The sequence below is a fragment of the Bemisia tabaci genome, unplaced genomic scaffold (genome assembly GCF_918797505.1).
Source record: "Bemisia tabaci unplaced genomic scaffold, PGI_BMITA_v3".
Taxonomy (NCBI): Eukaryota; Metazoa; Arthropoda; class Insecta; order Hemiptera; family Aleyrodidae; genus Bemisia; species Bemisia tabaci.
Window position 1 is genome coordinate 330,970 of NW_027311739.1, and position 13,474 is coordinate 344,443.

A 13,474-nucleotide genomic window follows, 5' to 3' on the forward strand; every position below is an offset into this window, starting at 1 on the left:
ATTAACCGAGATACCGCGCTTTGAAAAATTCTGTTTATGACGTCATCCATCGCGGTAGTGACACCCTTGGTTTCTCCCACCTTGCTTTCATCCGAGTTTCACGTCGAGTAACCAGTGCAAATGTGTGATTCTGTGTCTCTCTGACTGATGAAAGCAAGGCGGAAGAATCAAGGGTGTCACTACCGCGGTGGATGACGTCATTAAAAGAACTATTTAAAGCGCGCTATCTGGGTTAATATTGAAATTAGGAAATTGCTGTTTGGACAGCAGGTCCTATATCATTTTTAGCTGATCTACACAAATTAAGCATCAATACACGATTCTGAGACCAGCGCACTGACCCATTATCAAGTATATTAATTGGAAGGGGCTAAGAGGGTTGGAGGCAGGAGGAACGAGGCATTTGGTAGAATTTGGAAATAACCGAGAAAGTCACGGTGATGAAGTCTGTCAGGAATAAGTCAGGGAGAGAAAATTAGTCACTAGGAGAGTCGCAAACTACCGAGCAAGATCGTGCGTTTTTGCATAACGTCACGGCGCGGCGAGGCGTTCATCCCTGGTCTGAAGCCTTTTTTTTTTGCCCCTCTGAAATTCCAGCCCCCACCGATCCGTACCGGTGCTTTTCAAAAATCAGTTAGATCATTATTGAAAGCGATAGACAAACAAGACACAGAAAATTGAAGGATCCTGTCGCTGGAAGCAAATGGTTGCTGTAGACAAAGGCAATAAGTAATAGACTAACTAACAGCAACTCACGAGATACCCTATAGTTAGTCAATCATTTGCCCTTTTAGGCTGTAAAAACCACCCGTTTCAACCTTTAGATAGCTCTCTTTTTAATTTAAAAAAAAATTCAAGGAGAAGCATAGGAAGCTAGGGAGACGGAAAATTCAAGGGCCAGGACTAACTTGGCAAGTCGGGGAGAAGGACCGAAAACTTTGCTAAACACCTGTCTGTTCTCAAAAATGAGATTATTCTTTCAGTCCGCCCGGAAAAATTTCGGAACTTTAAATTTGGTGGATGTGGCAAGCCTGACTCTAGCTCGGACTTGGGCGCGTGGTCATACTGGACGGCGCGGAGTTGTTTTGCTCTCGTCTCGATCTCAAATTTATTTTCGTTTCATTCTGTAACGAGCCCCGCGCGCCCCTCCCCCACGTGTCCTGATTTCTTTCTCTCCAGGCTATTTTTACCTTTACTCCCTCCTCTCCGTATTTTTTTGTCCTCCCCGCCCTCGCGCTAGAGGATGGGAGGGGGCGCGGGAAAGCTTTGGTTCCGGGTGCCCCGCGTTACTCGTCGATGACCAATACGCCATAAATACAAGAGAAATCATAAGTTAAGGTGTGTCAACAGGGTGTCTACAAATCCGGAATTTCCGGAAAGTCCGGAAACAGTACTGATTTTTCAAGGGCGGTCCGAAAGTACTGAAAAAGTACGGAAATTCCGCAAAAAGGTCCGGATTTTTTTTTAATTTTTTGTCATTTTTGTCGCAATTTCAAATTTTTGAAATTTTTCGAATTTCGCCAAATGGAGGCACTGAAAAAGTACGGAATTTTTCTGTTGGAGGAGGTTCTGAATTTTGTGATAAGGTCTCGAAAGAGTACTGTAAAAGTACTTATTTTTGATCAGCCTGTTTTAGTAGACACCCCGGTGAACTTCCAAAACTTTGAAAGAATAATCAATTTAGGGTTTCCGGCAGTCTGGGGATTCGGGAAAGCCAGGGAATCTGCTGCGACCGAGAAAAGTCAGGGAATTCATAGGAATTTCGCGGAATTTTTTTTGGGTGCGTTTAGCAGAAGTGGGTGTAATTTAAAGGGGAAAAATCAAATTGGAAGTTGTATTAGAATGTCTGTGAAAGTCAGGGAGTCCGAAAATTTTTGAGGTCAGGAAAAAGCGAAAATAGTCAGAAAAAAGTCAGGGAGTCTGATTATGGAGAAATTGATTAAAACATATGAACCATGATTCAAACATAAAGGAGAAAAATAGGACTTAGCCGATTTTAAAACCTAATTTGTCCTAATATCGAAGGAGGGGGGTTCGCGGAAATTCTATGAGGACTTCCATCGTCTGTGTGAAGATCATGCAAACAGTTTAAAAATTGGATTTTCTTTTTCTGGAAAAAAAAAACACATTGTTTAGTCATTTCACGCAAAAGTCTAACATGTCCAAATTTTCGCTCATAAATTCAATGAAAATCAAACAGGATCGTCGAAATTTCCCACGAATGAAAGTCGAATTCACTAGAACAAGAAAAGCCGCTGTACGGAATGCGTCATGCTGATTTTTAGGGGTTTTTATTTTATTTTATTTTCGGTGATGGAATCGCCTAACGATTTCATGATACGATTTTTGTGTCACATAGAACATATCAAATGTGTATTAACGCCTACAAGACTGTAGGAATACTTCACGCATTGCGCCAAACAGTACGTCTTGTCGTAGCTGTACATGTTTTCAGAGCGTGCGCACAAAAACGACTCAAATTACCTGTTTCAAACGTTGAGATTTTTTCCGAAGAGGCGAATGGACATTTGAACTGCGGCTAGCGGGAAGGAACCACGTTTTTTTGAGAATTAGGGGACGACCCTTAATTTTTAAGGGCCTTTTCTAATTAATCAGTGTGACTAACGTTTCTCTCAAAATATATGCTCGCACTTTTTCCCTCAATATCTGCTTGTGAGAACGCACCATCTTCCGTTTCCTTCATCTTGAATCATCACAAGCTAATATTTTCCCAACATCGGTCTCTTAGTTTTGAGAGCTCATAATAAAACCTTTCTCTCACCCTCCCCCCTCCTCTCCCTTCATTCCATACAAGCGCTACTGAATGGCATGCGCACCGAGGCAAAGTTGCGGTTGTACCTATGATTAAGGTCGGAAATTTCCTCAGAGTTAACGTAAACCACCTCCGCTATAACGGAGTTTTATGGTAACCTTGCTCCAGTTGCGGCGCCGTTGACTGTTTAATATAAACAAGTAAATACCGGTCGTAAAATGACGGAAAAATACACGAAACTTCAGTACGTAGTTTAAAAGAAGTTACGGTAAACGATAGGAATAGGTAACGATAGGAATGTGCCCCGTTTTTTTAACACTTTCAAACTTTAAATCAATCAAAATTTGAACTTTTATTGCCTTTGTTTTTTTTTATTTTTTTTTTCATCATTTTTTATGGGTTTTTACTTTAATTTTGAGTCCGTCTATAGTTCTAAAAAAAACGATAAACTAAAAAAACGAAAATAATATGAACGACAAAATAACGATAAAACGAAAAAAGTAAATATATAAATAAAAATAAACGAAAAAAAAAAAACGATACAATTTGACGCTACAAAACGAAATAAAACGCTATAAATTTGAAACGATTCACGAAAATTCGCAGACAATTTCAAGGAATTTTATTGTTTGGTTTGTTTAATATAAGTTAATGAAAATAAAACAAGAGTGGGTGCGCAACGTTGCAATCGGAGATAAATCGGTGTTTTTTGGGTGGAGCCATCGAAATTTGCCCTCATATACGAAAGGCGTTCTTGAGATAACTATTCGACCATGGGTGATGCCCATATTGTCGCTACCTGGAATTGAAGGCGCGTCAAACTGCGATGACGACACGACCAAACTGCGCTGTGCTGCGGTAACAGATGACATAGACTTGGCAACCTAGGATCACACCTGGCATTTGATCATTGGATTTTTGGTTAAGTTCAACCGTGTATGGTATATCAAAATATAGTATCAAAGCCAAAATGCGGATTTTTTTAAGTACTCTGGACCACAGCCACTTTATTAATACGTGACACTGAATCAAGTCGGCTATTGTTTTGAGTGAAATAGAATATTGTCAAAAACGAACGAATCGGCGTCATCGGGGGACCTGCTTTTATCGAAAATTCGGGTGAGGTGGCACTCCTGACGTGTATATCATTGTTACCAACTTAATTTATTTTATTTTATTTGTTTTTTTCAAAAATCATTAATTTTAATGCGGTCAAATTTTTCTCTCCAAATTGCAAGTGCAACGCGGTTGATTCGCTCTTTCACTGGCTTTTAATTTTACAAGTTGGATTGAAATTGTGATGAATATCCTTTACAGCTCCGTTCTCATAGAGCCTCCCATTCATCGTTAACGACAAGTCTAACCTCTCATTATCTGCGCTAACCTCTATGCGAGTGCCCATTGTTTACTTATGCTGGACCTCGTGGTGGTAATTTTACTTTTCGCATCGATGTTGGTCTCTCTTGCGATTGCGATCGGTTCTTTGCGGAGTTTTGAAAGATGCTCTCGTGCGGGAGTTGGGCGAGCCCGACCAGCGCCCTCCGCAGATCCACCAACTACTTCGGCCCCATGGAAATTCAGGAGGAAATGCGCATCGTAAGCATCTGCTCTCCCGCACTCGTTAAGATGGATTCACCGAAACAGCTAAATTCAGGGTGTCTACAAGTCCGGAATTTCCGAAAAATACTGATTTTTTAAGGGCGGTCCGGAAGTACTGAAAAAGTACGGAAATTCCGCCAGAAGGTCCGGATTTTTTTTTTTTTAATTTTATGTCATTTTTGTCGCAATTTGAGCGAGAAATGCAAATTTTTGAAATTTTTCGGTTTCGGAGGTAATGAAAAAGTACTGAATTTTTCTATTGAAGAGGTACTGAATTTCCTGGGAATGTACTGAAAAAGTATTGTGAAAGTACTGATTTTTTGCCCGCCTGTTTTAGTAGACACCCTGAAATTGGCAAAATTCGTCTTATTTGTATTAAAAGTTACCTTTGAGAAAGCCGTAGATGCGCAAAAATTGATGTTGTTTCGATCAAATTAATCGCAAGGAGTATATTATTCCTCTAGAGAGCCTGTGACAACTGTACTGTTTTGTGAAACTGCGCCCTATTATGACCCTTTTCTACAACTTTCTAACCTTAAAATTTGTTTTTCGTATGTCCAAAACGGAATCACGAGAGCATGCTACTCTAGATTGTGTAAATGTATAAGATAGCACTTTCTACGAATGTCTTGCCTAACACAATCCTAACATGAAAATAAAAGACCATTTTCAGAAAGCTGCAAATGAAACGTCAATTTGTAAATTCGAAAGTATTTTTATGAGTCCTCTGCTTGATTTTTGACAATCTTACAAAAACCTATCGAAAACATGCTACGCTAGGACACCAAAAGGTCCATCCCCTCGAAACATCTTTCGCTTTTACGGCTCTCTTCGCTATCACGGCAGCACAATGCCGTGCTGAGTAAAAACGCCATATGAACATTCGAATGTCGCCTTCTTGCCTCTCGGAAAAGATTTATTTTTGAAGAAAGTTACAAATAATTTCCCTTGAAATTTTCAGACTTTTTAGATCAAATTACGAACAAAACCCTCCGAAAAATCGGAAGAAAAATATTCACAAATTATCCCAGAAATTCGTATTTTTTCAAAGGAACTTTGGCAACGTCTAATGGCTCGTACGGCGTTCTATCTTAGCACTGCAGTATAGAACACCTCGCTTACGATTTATGTAACCGAAGTGTTTTTCTCGGTGTTTTGACAGATATTTGACGGGGAACAGACTGTAAAACAGGCTCGAAGTTTAACAGACGACCCTATGAAGAGAGAGCCAGGTATAGACGCGACGAGATTCGTATAGCCGAACCGGACGTTTTTAAATCAAAAGGAACCATATCCATTCTGAAATGAGCCCTGAAATCCACAAGAATACATGCATGGCAGGGCTCACGTCACAATGAATACAGTATTTTTTTGTATTTAAATGCGTCCAATCCATCCTCGTGGTCCCAGCTGCGTCCGCGGTTCCGATCCATCGGTTTTGGATATCGGCCAGCACGACCACCGCCGCACAGTGGATCGAGTCGATTAGAGAGGTCGCACATGAAAGTTCTGACTAAAACGGAAAATTTTCATGTTTATTTCGTCACATTTTAAATTTCAAGAGGTGCTTTCTGAAGCAAATTTCACGAGGAAACCAGTGGAACCACTTTCGTAACCTCAAAGTTTTGCATAAACCGAGTTATAAGCGTTTAAAGTTTCCGAATTTTGTCCGACCTCTCGCATGGACTCGATCCATTGTGCGGCGACGCCACTGTCGAGATGCACAGCCCGCGGTAATCAGTCCGGGAGCGTGTCAATAAGTAGGCAGCTCCTCGGCCGAAGTGAAAAAAAAACGAGATCGGAAAATGAAGAAAAATATGGGCAAGGTCAAACTCACTATTCCGATTGTTTCACCGCCGAGGAGACGGGGTTCGGCTCGTTCTTGCCAACTTCCACCTATCGAGCTCGATTCCCATCTGTTCGCACCTACAAATAACCCGCGGCCAATCCGTCGAGTTTCGCACTTAGCGCTCTTTGTACTAGCCCCGAAAATCCCGCCGCCTCGAGCCGTGTGACTCACCGGTTTAGCGGCTTTGTCACTCGCAATGCGCCGAATATTTCGATGCACTAATGCGAAAAAATCATTTCGCTGCACTGCCGCACAGTGGATCGAGTTTATTAAAGAGGTCAGACATGAAATTTTTATCGATAACCTTCAATTTTGATGTTTATTTCGTCACATTTTAAATTCAGTGAGTACTTTGAGAAGAAAATGTCACCAGGAAACCAATGGAACCACTTTTAGAGCCTCAAAATTTTGTATAAACATTGTTAAAAGCGCTTAAAGTTTCCAAATTTTGTCTGAACCCTCCTATTGACTCGATCCACTGTGTGCATTGCCAAGGAAGAACGCCGAATGAGCATTCAAATGTTGCCAAATCGCCCCTCGGAAAATGTGTGTTTTAGAAGATCGGTATGAATAGTTTTTCTTGAAATTTTCCAACACCTCGGTTCAAATTACGCACAAAATTCTCCAAAAAATAGGAAGAAAATTCACAAGTTTTCCGGAAAATCCGTGATTTTTCAAAGGAGATTTGGCAACGTTTGGAAGCTCATATGATGTTTTTCCTTAGATATGCAGAAACTGCCTTGCGCAGAAGAGAGGAGCGGCTCGTAGTGGAACATCGAATTTCGGTTCAGGGTTGAGGTCACTGCGTTTCAGTTCCAACCTAAGTTAGGACAGGTATCGTAACTTCGGTTTAGGTATCGTAACTTCGGTTCAGGTATCGTAACTTTGGTTTGAGTATCGTAGCTTCGGTTCAGGTAACGGAAGTTGTTAGTATTTATTTCATTATATCTTAAATATCATACTTTGCCGATGACTCGGGTTATTTGAACCGAAGTTTCGCTTTTAATGCCCGGCAACTTTATCAATGATAGTAGTACGTCGATTTCAATCTCTGAGTCGATCATTTTCCTGACAGTTTCCAGTTTTCATTTTCCATCGGTTCCAAATCAGGCTTATGCAATCAGAAGATAGATCGATCAATACGGCGGTTTTCCGTTTAGAAATTCCAAACACCACTAGAAAAAAACCGTAGGATTCCTAAAACTTTCGCTCTCACACTCCTCTTCTGGAAATCCTGAGACGTAACGACATCTCCTCTCTTTTTTTGAGATTTGTACAAAGTTAAGCAGAAAAGGAACAAGTCACATCATGATTGATGATAATCGATCGATAAACCGAGAAAAATGAATCTACAGTTTTATATTTTTCCGTGAGAATCAATGTCAGAGATATTTTTCACATTCCAAATATTTTGTCTCGACTTTTAGGAAAATAAGGGGCCAATTTATAAGCTCAAAACTACTCCTAACTTTCTTTTTTCCCCCGAAAAAAGTTGGCCTGGTTTCTCTCTTTTAAATGCAGCCCATTGACTAAGATAGTTCCGAGGTAGACAGACAGGAGAGAAAAAAATCAGAGATGGCAAAATTTTACGAGGCGTTGTTTTGAATTTCTTTTTCACCGTTCTGAAATCGTCAGCAGGAATCGGTTCTCACGACATAGCTCCCCAGTGGAATTCGATCCCACGCTTAACGAAATTCTCACTGCCTAGAAGGCGAAAGCTCTTTCACCAACATGACTTCATGCAACGATCAATTGACAGCCTTAAAGTGCAAAAATCTAATTATGAGTTCATTAAGCCTCCTTTTGTGTTTATAGTCTCTGGAGGAGAGCCCTGCGAGTAAAGGGCTAATAATAATCAGCTCTTTATAGATAACAGGGAACGGCTGGTCAGCCCCTCATAGATAGGGAACGCGCAATCAGCCCCTCGTGGATAGTGCAGTTTTAACATGAAAACCTTGGAAGTTTGGGAATAAATTTACGGGAATTTTTTTTTTTTCATTCGGAGAACAGACCGAGACCGCGCACTGAGCGGTAGGCTCATTTCTCCTAGAAAGAGATCGTCAGAATAAGTCAAGGATTCTTTCGTAACCAAAGAAAGCCGTCCAGTTAGTGAGGGTAAAGCGGAGGAATTTTGGTTTCTGAGTCCTGTTGTCCCTCTGCAGGGTGTCTAGCATCAGGAAAAACCGGAAAATATCAGGAATTTTGGCCGATCAGGAAAATCGGAAAAATCGGACGTTTTATCCGGAATTTTTCTCATTTTGTCAGAAAATTTAGTTTCCGCATGCATTTATGCAATAAATATAGTTTTTACGAGAAAAATCAGGAAAATATCAGAAATTTTCAAAATAAAAAAATCAGGAATTTTTTATAAAATATCAGGAAAAATCAGGAAAATATCAGGATTTTTCAAAATTAAAAAATACTGGACACCCGGCTCTGAATGAAGTTGCCGACTTCTTCGATCCGATGGGAAACGAACTGAGCTCGATGGAACGTCAGGAGCAACGATACTCGTGTCTTCTCTTCTCGAGGCAGCAGCACACCACCGCATTGCGGAGAGCGCAATCGCGCGGCGATTCGTTACGCAATTTCGCCAGCGATTGACTATTGGCAGTATGTATTGCACGATGTCCGGCTGGACGCGAGTCTTGCAAGAACAACGCAACTCCCACGAAAAGCGCGCTTAGATCCGCGGTTTTCGCGAATCACGAATCGCGCAGTCCTCCGGATCACCGCAATCGGGCAATTAGCGCAGGCAGAAAACAATGTGATGCGGTTTTATAACGCCTGACTCAGGAGCGATCTTCCTGGATGATTATTCCTCCTGGATGCAAAACGAGGCTCTCTTGTCTCCTTTGTCATGTCACATTGTTTATTTTCTTCTTATCGACCGAGCCGCTGCGAAAATAGCTGTGATGTCACTAATCAGGATATCGCGATCCCGATGTACGGATTTGGAAAAGTCCGGTGACCTCATGAAAATATCCAGTCATAAATGGAATGAGTTAAGCAGAAAGGAACCAACTCACATTTTTGAAAAAATTGAGTTGTGAGTGGTTTTGAACTCAAGCACTGCTCTACTATCTATCGCCAAAAATTCAAAGTTTTTGCAGGAGCAAACTTTGCAGAAATTGAACTTAAAGTTTATCTTTTACAATGAGTCTTATGTAGGAGCCAAACTTTAAACCTCCTTTTCTCGGTTCGATCTCGATGTGGCTTGGTTCCTTTCTGTTTAACTCCGTCCAAATGTCCGCTCGTTGAAATTTCTTAAGTAAAATTTTTCTTGTTACAATGCCCATGTATGTTCGGTTAAAAATATGTCCACCGTGAGTAAAGGTCTGCATTACAAATTTCCAGCGTGATAAAAAGTCCTCCAACGGCAAATCTCCGATCATAAAAATTAAATTTTATACTCGTTCATCTTATTGAACAATTATTTTGCGTGTTTGTAGATGTTTTCGCTATTTTTTGATACTTCTTATTTTGAAAATTTTTTGACGGGTAGAAATGCTGTGGAAATTTGCTGTTGAAGGACTTACTATCATACTTGAAATTTTGTAGCGCAGGCATTTACTCATAGTGCACGAATTGTTTGCTGGACATGTTTACATAAGCACTATTACATAAGACATTTTGGCACGATAGGCTCAGAAGTCTGGGAGCGAGTTCAAAGGCTGAGAAAAAAGTCCAAAATATTTTCCTCGAAATTCTTCTGACGCCTGTTGAAGCTGCTCTCCGAAAAATACATTTATGAAATCAATTGGTTTTTTCGTGTCTATTGAATTTATGAACATTCCTCTCATATGCTTCAAGATTCGGGACCGCTGTTCTCTTTTTTAAGTGCTCGGTACTGTCTCTGCCTACTGTTCTCGATTTTTTTATCCTCATCATCAGGGCTGGATTTACCTACTTTCCGCCCATGGGCCGCCTGTATTTTGCCGCCCCCTTCTCATTCGTATTGAAACATCAATAAAAACCATCAAGTGAACGTGCCAGCGGGGGAGGGGTGCATAAGACGCGTTTACTCGTGTTGAACACATTATTTGGGGATGCACTGTCAACACTTTTAGCAAAAGTTAAGTTTTGTAAACCTATCTCTGTGTGGACGAGGCCTTCCATTCATGAGAAATGAACGAAAAAATTATGAAAGAACAAACATGAATGTGGTTTAATGATTTTAACCTCCGCCGCCGCGCCGCGCAGACCGCACCGTGTTTGGCGCAATGCGTGAAGTATTCATGCATCCTCGTAGGCGCTATCCGTTTCACGTTGACCGCAATGACCCAACGAACGCACTGCGTTTAATGCAATGCGTGAAGTATTCGTGCAGTCTTGTAGGCGCTGATATGTGTTACATGCCGATCGCCGCGCCGATGGCTTCTCCTTTTCATCTCAAGTCCTCGTCATCATTCCTCTCTGCGCCGCGCCGTTCCAGGCCAAATTGCGTGTTTGGTTTCTCTCTTAACTCAACTAATTAAAGGTGCTGTCTCTTGTATTATCGTAAGACGACAAAATTAAAAATTACTACACTCTCAGGAAATGAGAGATTTTGTCGCCTTTTCTCGTTTGTAATTTTTTTTTCTAAATCCGATATTTTTTTATACCTACATTTAAAAGAATTGCAAAATTTGCCGCCCTCCAGATTTGCCGCCATGGGCCGCGGCCCATGTGGCCACCCCCTTAATCCGGCCCTGCTCATCATCCTGCACACCGAAGACCACATATATACGTAGTGTTAGTATACTTTCTTTCTTTTGAAATTCTCATCTTTTGCCGGCTAGATAATCTTTCTTAATTTGCGGGTTTTTTTGTTTGTTTTCAGACATTCACAGCATGGTGCAACTCGCATCTTCGAAAAGCCGGCACGGCGATAGAAAATATCGAAGAAGATTTTCGAAATGGGCTGAAGCTTATGCTCTTGCTGGAGGTCATCTCCGGCGAAACCCTACCAAAGCCCGACAGAGGCAAGATGAGGTTCCACAAAATCGCCAACGTCAACAAAGCGCTGGACTTCATCGCCAGCAAAGGAGTCAAACTCGTTTCCATTGGTGCAGAAGGTAACTAGATCATCCTAAGTCCCTTTAGGTAATGGAAAACCGTCTTTTGAAATCGTGAAGATCTTTGAATTTAGTTCCGACAACTCCAAGGAATTCCGATTTCAACCAGCTTAGTATCTCACAAAAAAGCAAAAAAAGAGGTTTTCCTGCGAAACTAGAATAATCAATCACATCAATGGCAAATGTTTGTTTTAAATAAGATAAATTTTGCCCTAAAAATTCTTGTAATCTTATTCAAAATCAGGTTAATTTGCAGTAAATATATAGTGGAGTACTCCTCCATTTATCGTTAAGTGGTAGGGTATTCTCTTCCCCCAAAAATCTCTGGAATGTATCGTAAACTCTCTACTCTCTCCTTACAATAGAAATTTACGTACATCGCCGCTATTGATTTTGCAATTGCTTTCTTTCGAAGCTCCGTGAATGTCAACGTAATGGTTCTGTATTTTTTTCTATGTGTATTTTTCACAAGATTTTTTAATGGGAGATTTTTGATTTTTTCTAGAAATCGTCGATGGAAACCTGAAAATGACGTTAGGAATGATTTGGACCATCATCCTTAGATTTGCCATCCAAGACATTTCTGTTGAGGAAATGACTGCAAAGGAGGGTCTACTGTTATGGTGCCAGCGTAAAACAGCTCCGTACAAGAATGTCAATGTACAGAACTTCCATCTCAGGTGAGAATCTTTCATCTGCTTTACCTATTCGCCATCTTTCAATTTGAGAATCTGGGTCCCTATTACAGTTATTGAAGTGGCATCTGTTTATCATAATTAGTGGCGTGGCGTGAATTGCGATGTATCGATTGTTATGCCATTTAAACCTATGGAAAAGGATCGGATAAACAGGGTGTTCGCAGCGAACCCTTAATAATCGATTCTTTACCATAGGTTTAAATAGCATAACAATCGGTATATCGCGCAATTCACGCCACGCCACTGCAAAGATCACCAAAGTGTTTATTAATGGCGAGACTTGATACAAACGAACGTATCTTTCATTTGCAAAATTGCATACTCCCTGGTCTATTATAGTGTTTAAAAAAAGTTATTCAAGGGTCATTTCTCTCAACATTTTTTTCTCTGCTCGTAAAATATTTTGTAAAAATTTTAAGCATGATTTCCAAAAAACTTTAATGCAAACCAGAGGAAATCTCCATCTATGATCTCCAAATGAACATCATGGTTTAGGTTTAAAAATATTGTACCGTTTACTTATTAAATGAATGAAAAAAAATAAATTAAATCCCTTCTCGACTCAATCTTTTTTAGTACTTTCTACGATTTTCAGAATGGAACTATCAATTTTGCCACGAAAACTTGAATCACTATTAGTCTGGAACTCTTTTTCTATACCATTGATTTAGCAAAAAAAAAAAATAAATATTGCTTGTGGGCAAAATAAAACCAGTATTATTATAATATGAGCTGAATTAATTATTCTTTCATTTCTTGTTTACATAAGGTGAATAAGTGAGGAGTTATCCTCTCATCATTTCGTTGACCTCAATAATAGGATCATAATTTTCTTTTTACTGCTGAAAATTCACTATGGGTGAGAAAACTAATGAAATTTCTTTTATTTTCTAGTTTTAAGGATGGTCTTGCTTTCTGCGCTTTGATTCATCGACACCGACACCGATTTAATCGATTACAATAAGCTGTCCAAAGACAACCCTCTACAAAATCTCAACACAGCTTTCGATGTCGCCGAGAAATTCCTCGACATACCCCGCATGTTGGATCCTGAAGGTTTGTTTTTTTCTTTCCTTATCTCGTTTTCTATTTTTTCCACTTCTGTAGGTATTTGTAACGCATTCGGAACAATGTATTTGCGCCTATCTTTGCATGGAGAGTTTGTCTTGATGTAGAGGTGGACTCTTAGGGTAGGGTGGGATATCCCCTCCATTTTGGCCTCAACTTGAGAGCTTTTTTTGAGCTTGGGAGTTATTTCCAGAGAAAACCAGTGGCACCATCGTGTTTCTCGCGAACTTTTACATAAGAATCAACAGTCAAATCGCAAATCCCTCACACATGCAACATCTCCATTGTTATTATTGTATATCGACGGTGAAACTACCAAACCACGTATCTCGGTTTGCGACGTAGCAGACTTCCTGTCATACTTTATTTTTTAAATGAAAAACTACTTAACGTCCAGTCTTGAAAATTTCTGTGATTTTTCCTCTTCATG

The 13,474-nt window shown here is 40.2% G+C and overlaps 1 protein-coding gene across 1 annotated transcript in view; it reads left to right on the plus strand.

Annotated features, from left to right (window-relative positions):
• The window catches only part of LOC140225775 (alpha-actinin, sarcomeric-like), an 86,779-nt gene extending 73,706 nt beyond the window's left edge, over window positions 1–13,073 (plus strand). The window contains exons 2-4 of the mRNA XM_072305685.1: window positions 11,044–11,278; window positions 11,784–11,958; window positions 12,871–13,073. Of these exons, the coding sequence (XP_072161786.1) occupies window positions 11,044–11,278; window positions 11,784–11,958; window positions 12,871–12,940 (480 nt within the window). The 3' untranslated portion in view covers window positions 12,941–13,073. The remainder of the gene's footprint in view (window positions 1–11,043; window positions 11,279–11,783; window positions 11,959–12,870) is intronic.
• The last annotated feature ends 401 nt before the right edge of the window (window positions 13,074–13,474 follow it).